At 41.0% G+C, this 7,719-nt stretch overlaps 1 protein-coding gene across 1 annotated transcript; it reads right to left on the bottom strand.

Moving 5' to 3' along the window:
* Nucleotides 1-4,034: 4,034 nt before the first annotated feature.
* On the bottom strand, nt 4,035-7,371 carry KCTD12 (potassium channel tetramerization domain containing 12). Its single transcript, XM_072622210.1, has one exon. The coding sequence runs from the start codon at nt 7,369-7,371 to the stop codon at nt 6,373-6,375; it is 999 nt and encodes a 332-aa protein (XP_072478311.1). The 3' UTR covers nt 4,035-6,372.
* Between the last annotated feature and the right edge of the window lie 348 nt (nt 7,372-7,719).

Genomic DNA, 7,719 nt, shown 5'->3' with positions numbered 1-7,719 from the left:
AAATATTAGAAAGAAAGATATCCAGGGGAAAGTTGACTCATTCTCTTCAAAGAACAAGGTTTGCTGCTGTCATTTTGTAACACAAATAGCAACCTGGCATTCCCTAGCGATAGCTTCTTCAATTTTCCCCAACCTAAAAACTGAGCGAAAATTCTTTCTGAGAGTGATGATCTCAGTGAATAAAGTTCAGGCAGTGAAATCCTCCAATATTAAAAATGGAGCTAACCACTTTCTCTGCTTCCATCTTCACCTATGTAAATATCAGTTTTAATTAAGGCACATCACTCATATTTCCCCTTTTCTCTACCAATTTTAATCCACAGTTCTGCTGTCATCACCACCTACATTCCCCATGTTCCTAAAAAGGTACAGATGCTACAGGGTACTGAGGTAAAAAAAAAAAAAAAAAACATTCACCAATCAGCCTTCTTCCTCCTATTATGAGCCATGTTGCCTGTGCCTTCTTGGGCACAGATTCATCAAGGGAGGAAATCTATTCACTTCCTGGCACAGCTGGTCAGCTACAGAGTGAGAAGTTCATTTGATAGTACCAAACACATCATTATTCCCACAACAACTTGGGAAGTTTTCCCACTATTTAGGAAATCTTTTAACTGAAATCAGACTAGGTTCCAAGTGAATTCATACCCAATAAACAAGAGGAATAATTAAAGTAGTGGATGATTATTTTGCTTTTCGTATTTAATAGAATACATAACAAGTCACATAATCAAGGATTTATTACTCCACAATACGAGGAGAAAAACACTATTGAGGATGTTAGTTATACAACTAGTTGTGAATACGGAAAATAAAAATCTGTATAACATTTAGGAGACATGTGAAGAATTTTTCCCCATAAGTCTATACAAATGAGAAAGGTTCATAATCAACTTATTATAAAATGAAGTGGAGACTTTTCCCCCTTGGTTTCCTGATTACTTAGCTCACAAGGATGATTAAAATTTTTACATTAAATGACATATACCAATGAGCCATTTCCACAAAACTTAGGAGAGGAGGGGGAAAGATCTCAAAACCTGAAATAGCCCACTGACAGCTATAAAAATTGCTGTGTGGGAATTTTACATTCTTCAGCTGACAGTAGAATAGCAACTTTTATTCGTAGAATCATAGTGATTGGGGGTTGGAAGATACCTCAGAGATGATCTCGTCTAAGTTCTCATTAAAAATGAGGAAACTGAGGCCCAAAGAGGTGAAATCATTTGCTCAAGTTCACATAATTAATTAGTAGCAGAGCATTTGTCAATTTATCAAATTACTAGTCTACCTGAAAAAAATCTGAAATAACATATGATCACTGACTTCTTTCAAATTAGCATCTATGATAGAGCTTTTCCTCTTTTTTGTAGGGAAATAGTACATCTTGATTTGTATTGAAAACAGAATAGAGGGACATTCATCTACTTTCAAAGTCAGAAAGGCAATAGTACTATGTCTTACATTAAGATTGTTCTTATACCCCCCATACGTATTTGAAAAAAAGACCGAGCTGAAGATCGAAGTCCACTGGTCCATATTCCACCTACTCAAGATCTCTCTCTCTCTCTCTCTTCTATAGAGCTTCCAATGAGGCAATGAAGTTTTCAGGACATCCCAGTAGAGAATTTAAATCCTCAACTTTCCGTCTCTAATTACTGGCAGTTGTTTTGCCAGTAGGATTACTTTTAGAAACCAAAGAGAACTTTATAACAGACATTTCTCAAAAATAAAGATTTAAATAAGTCATCTAAGAAATTTCATTCAATATCTGAATGTCCTCACAGTGAAGAAAAATAGCCATTATAAAATCATTAATGACTAGTTATTCAAAATCCAGTAAAAAGAATCTTCTCTAATAGGTTCACAACATAGATTTATATTTTCTGTAACCTAGTATAAAGCAAACCTTCAATCAATTGAATAAAACTTGTTATTTTGCCTGTGAAAGAAACTCTTCATGAGTTCCTAGTTCTCCCTCAAAATTTTTCTATGTGAACATATTCCACTAAAATTATCATTATTTTCATGAATAATGTACTGATTTTTCCATAAGATTAGAAAAACATCTATTTTCAGAGGTGAATTTAGTGTGATTTGGGTGGAATATGTGTATGGCATTACGCAAATATAGTACTTTATTCAAGTTCCATGAAAATTCCCTGCATTAAAGAAAACTGAATCATAAGCAGCTTGTATTGTAAGTTTGCCTGAAAATAAACCAAGTATGAGTATTCCTCAACTGACAACGAACTTATGCAGAGAAGTTGCCATGTATATAATATGTTGTGCAAGAATGTGAGATTGGGAATTCTCTTGCTAGAGATACAAACACAATAATGTCAAATACAATGTATTCTAGATTTTTAACACTTTAATCAAAATACAACCCAATATAAAACACAAGAGTAAAGTATTGAAAAAAATTTAATTTGGTCTCTAACATCCTCAAGGGATTTGTTTTCTACACCATTCAGTCTAAAAACTAGGATGAATATGGCTCATAATCTACATGTATAAAAATAGATATCCTGTCAGACATATGATTTCAAAAGAGATAAAACAGCATTAATAGTAATGGTACCTGTTTTTTTAACCACTAGTGAACTCAAGATGCCCACTATCACCTTTTCATTTTAAAATGAAACTATTAAGGAACTGACAATTTCCTGTTGAGCTTCTAAATATCAAAGAATACACAGATCAACATGGATAGTTTCCATGTAATCTGAACCAGTCTTATAATAGCCAAAATTACCTGAATAATTAGCATCCCTTCCTCTCTTCCCCTCCCCAGTTTTTCCCAAATTGTTCAGGCATAAGTGTTTTTGCAAGGCCTGGATTACCCAAATTAATTATCTACACTGCCAATATTTAACAGGTAATTGCCAACCCTCACTTTGTTTTGATCTATGGAGATCCAGCTAAATGTCCCAATTCAAAGTGAATAGAGGGTTTGGGAAGCAAATAAGGCAGGTGTCAAAGCAGACTTCTTTACTAAAATTCTTTAGACTATCGACACAGTCTAAATTCACCAGAAAATTACCAGTCTTTCACTAAAGGATATGCTCTGATTTAGGACATCTCACTTCCAGCTTGAGGGGCAAGGGATTCATCTCTTTAAAAAAAAGCACAGTGACCTCTCCTTAACTATTGAATCCCTAATCCTTCGAACTAAAGGATATACAAAACATCAGATTCAACCCAAAGACTTAATAGATTAAAAATTCACAAGGTTTGTAAGGATAGTCATATGAGTTTGAGAGATGAGAGCCTAGTACTTATGGAAAGTCCTTGCTGGATGGTTTGGATGGAATTTTATGGGTATGTGGACATAAAGAAGAATCACTGAATCTTTTCATCATTAAGAACCACTAATTATTTCAATTGCTAAATACATTTCTTGAGGTCCCCCTCAAGAGGAAGAGTAAGTAAAATAAAAAGTACACTAAATTTGGAGTCAAAGGACCTCCACAAATCACTTCACTTTTCTAGGTCTGTTCCCTCATCTGTAAAGTGAAGAAGTTGGACCCAGTGACCTCTGTATTCCCTTTTAGATTTAAAATCTCTAAGACTTAAGTTCTGGGTATGCCTGTCTAATTAACTAATCACTAAATGTCATTTGTTCTTAATAATTTTTTGTGGTGTTCACCTCTGGCCACTAGACACTGAACAACACTAACTCGCTTCAGACTGCAGTGAGCTTAACATTTTAATAATTACCAAGCCTGACATGGTATTTAAAATACTTAGAGAAATGACATGACTCTCCTTACATTATCACTCATTCCTATCATCTTATGTCATTCAATGATTCTATCACAAAAAACCATTCTTGCTTTGGGGGAAAAAAAAACCTGTTGCTAGGCAGGCATTGTAACAGAAAATTCTAACTCTCACCAACCCCATTTCAAAAAGTAGAAAAAGGTAGCAGATTAAAAATACAGGTACCTCAACTTTAAGATGGAATCAGATCAACAGAAATTTTGGGATAACTAAGATTCAAGCAAATAATAAGGAACCAAACTCAGCTGTACGATTGTATTTCTTTTATACTCAATTTTTTCATAGAAATAGGAATAAGGAAACTGATCAGACTGTGTTATCTTAGTATGTACAGCACATGAAACAAGTGAATGGGCTAATTTATGACATTTCAGAGCATTAGTAAATGAATTTTAAAACTAAAAGATGAATGTTAAATGTTCACATACTCTATATACACATTGGGTCATAACTCATCTAAGATCTAAATTGCTTCCATCCTTAATTCTGTTAATGGGCATAATAAGATACAGTACAATGTTCATTTTTTAAAAAAAGAAATAAAGAAAAAGCACTTATATAGTTTTCCTGAAAATTGCTTCTTACAAAATCTTTTCAAAAGATAACTTCTGAGAAAAGTAGTGAAACAAAAAGATAGAAAGACTTGTAAAGGCCAGGAAATCTCCAGAGAATGACATCTTACACACTCAAGAACTAGGATCAGTTTCCTTTCATTTATGATATAGACAGGATATGCAAAAGGGGATTAATTTCATTTTAGAGTAAAGGCATAAGGCAACCAGGTCTCATTCTGTATTCTGTTGCACTAGCCCCAAGTTACCATTTTATTGCTCCATTAACTGTTAAGCATTTATCTGCCTTCTTTTAAAAATACTCCATTTTACAAGTTGTTGAACTGGACAGCATTTGGTGCTTAGATTTCTCTGCAAATGAATCACCTGGATAGATTCCACCTTTCTTCTAACAAATTCCAAGTGAAAAGAATGCAAAAATACTGTTTTCAGGTTTACTCAGCAGTCAGACAAGCATGTGGCTTTTAGAAAATAACAAAAGTGGTCTTAAATCTATGTGTAGCCAAAATTAAACATTTTACTCAAGTAAAAGAGGACTTTAAAAATTGTCATTTATAATTCCTCTTCTGAATGAGGAAATAAAGTTTAAAGACTAAAACCCTACTGGGAGTTCTTTGGTTAGATCATATAAGTACTAGTAAATTCTAAGTTAGAAATCAGAATGGTGAACTTAATAAGCTGCTTTTTTCAGTAACTGCTGTTTTACTGTGTGTTATTTAACGTCTTTACAAATTGCTGAGCATGTGCTTTCCTGTACTGTTTGGCATCAAAATCATGCATGTACTTAAACAGATGGTGAAAATGTTCAGATTTCAAACCAAGTGCACTTCTCCCTAATTTCAATGTACTTGCTAGTCAGAGCTAAGCAAGGACCAAATCTCCTTTATTGGAAGAAAAAGAAACCCTTCCATCCACACCAGGTGCTTTTTTTCCATATCCATGGCTCTTCCACTGAAAATACTGGCTATCTTACTACTTTTTTTAACTCACTGTCAAATTATTTCATGCAATGCTGCAGACCTAGGCTTACTTATTGTCTTCGGTGGCAGCAATATTTCTCCCCGTTGCCAATAATGGCTGCCATGTCAACTAAAGTAGAGCAAAGTGCTCTTAGTGATGGGCCAGGCAAATCAGCCTCAGGAAGCACAGCAGTCAACTAGCTCCCTTACTGCAAGAGTAAGTAGCTTGCAAAGTCTATTTTACACGAAAATGGAAAGAACTAAAAATGTAGCCAGTGGTTCTTTTCTTACTTTAACCTTTAACATTTTAAAAGACTATTCATTTAGAGTAATTCAATTGTATCCAAAGTGTCCAAATTCCAGAACAGCCTCTCTTGCTCCCAGTCCCTTTGCATCGTTAAAATCTATCGTTAAAAGGAAGTCAAAAAAGGCTGTTCTATAACCTTTTAAAATCATCAACTTTCCTCAGACTTTAATATGACCAATTCTAAACCCTTTCGATCACCTATGAGTCACAAGCACTTGAAAAGATTTCAAGGAATGTTACTTTCTCCAGCACCCTGGATACTTTCCCATCGAGTTTGAACAGTTCGGGCGTTGTTGCCTCGTCCAAAGTATTATTTGGTGCGGTAGATTTTTGTTGTTGTTTTATTTTGTTTTGTGACAACCTTGTCTCCCTCGATCCTGGTTCAAGAGAGGCTGGAAAGAAGATGGGGGAGGGTTTGGGGATGGGAGTGGGACCGAGACGGAGGGGTCTGATAGCCAAGCGGAAGGAGAGCAATGTACCCTTAAACCCTTCTCGATAGGAACCGTGAACCGGGGTTAAAAGATCAGCAAAGGTATAGAACTTCAAGGGCTGGGACTAAATTGAAGGGTAAAATGGGCTATTATAGACAAGAAGTCATAACAGAAGGTGTCTCTGAGGAGTAAAGGAGGGTTGTGGGGGGGGGGGGGGGGAGGGCGCAGATAAAATCTAGTGGGATAAAATAATATCCCTCTTAGATGCATGGAAAGGGGGGAGAGGATGGCTAAAGAAGGGAGGGTGTCCAGATGGTTCACTCCCGGCAGAAGACGTACTCGGTGTAGCTGGTCCAGATCTTGTCCTCGCTCTGGTCCGTGCTGCTGGCAAAGGCGCAGGTGCCAGTGGAGCTGCAGGCCACCATGTGGAAACCGGACTCGGAAAGCTTGTCGAAGGCCTGCTCCAGAAAGTTGAACTTGAGGTAGTAGCGAGAGGTGTAGCGCTCCGGGGGCCGGTCTGGGTCTCGGCTCTCGTTCAGGGTCTCCCCGAACACCTCCTTAGCCAGAGACGTCTTGCCGCACACTGTGATCCTCGCCACCCGCCGGAACTTGGCGTCCGCCTGTGCGTCCCGCCCGATGGTGTAGGAGCCCCGGTACCCGATGGTGATGTAGCCCGAGCGCCGGCTGCCGTCCAGGGACTGGGATGGAGTGAGCAGCGGGCCCCCGGCGCCCCCGGATGGGCTGCGGCTAGCGGGGTCCAGGGTGGGTGAGGGAGCCCCCGCCGAGGCTCCCTCTTGCTGCTCCGGGTCCAGATAGCCCAGGGGCAGCAGCTCGTCGCCTCCGCCCCCCACGGAGCCCTCTTTGAATACCCCGCGCCGAGAGTGGGGCGGCGGCGGGCCCGGCCCGGGCTGCTGGGGAGCCCCGAGGCGGCGCACGAGCTCGGGCAGCTGGAAGTACTCAGCCTCCCGCTGCAAGCGGCTGCGCTCGGGGAAGTAATCGGGAAGCACAAGCTGCAAGTCCCGCAAGTAATCCAAGATGTAGCGGAAGAGAAAGCCGTCCCGGTCCAGAAAGAAACGACCTTTGCTGTCCCGGGCCAGCTCCTGCGGCTGCTGCTGCGAGAACATACGCCAGAGTAGCGAGTCCGGCACTGACACCACGGTGCAGCGCCGGGTCACATAGACCTGGCCCCCCACGTTCAGTTCCACGATCTCGGGAAACAGAGGCGGCTCCGACGAAGACGACGAGGAGCCGCTGCCGCCCCCACCGCCGCCGCCGCCCCCATTGGGTAATCCACGTGTGCTGTCCGCCAGAGCCATCGAGAAGACGCGGGCGGGATGGGGATGGAGGAGATGGAAAAGAAAGCAGAAGAAGCAGAAGATGAGGGAGGAGGAGGAAGAGGCGCCTGGGAGAATCTCCGAGCAGTCACCTTCCAGACACAGGACTTGGCTGGCGACTCCCCAGCCCAGAGCCCCGGAGGTAAAGGAGAGCGCCCGGCTAGTGCGCCTAGGCGTGGGCTGCGCCGTGCGAGGCCAGCGCACCACCTCTCCCCGTGGCTGCGGGAGAGTCCCGGGCAGCGGCCGCCCGCTCTGTGTTTATGTAGAGCTGCCCGCTGCCGCCGCGACTCCCAGGAGGCGTGGGTGGGTGCTGAGCTGCGGAGCCAGCTG

The sequence above is a fragment of the Notamacropus eugenii genome, chromosome 6 (assembly GCF_028372415.1).
Source record: "Notamacropus eugenii isolate mMacEug1 chromosome 6, mMacEug1.pri_v2, whole genome shotgun sequence".
Lineage (NCBI taxonomy): Eukaryota > Metazoa > Chordata > Mammalia > Diprotodontia > Macropodidae > Notamacropus > Notamacropus eugenii.
Note: the sequence above shows the minus strand (reverse complement) of the source record. Positions and strands in the feature narration are given on the sequence as shown.

Excerpts from the sequence above, each read along its gene's own strand:
- KCTD12 (XM_072622210.1), bottom strand. The coding sequence starts at position 7,371 with ATGGCTCTGGCGGACAGCACACGTGGATTACCCAATGGGGGCGGCGGC.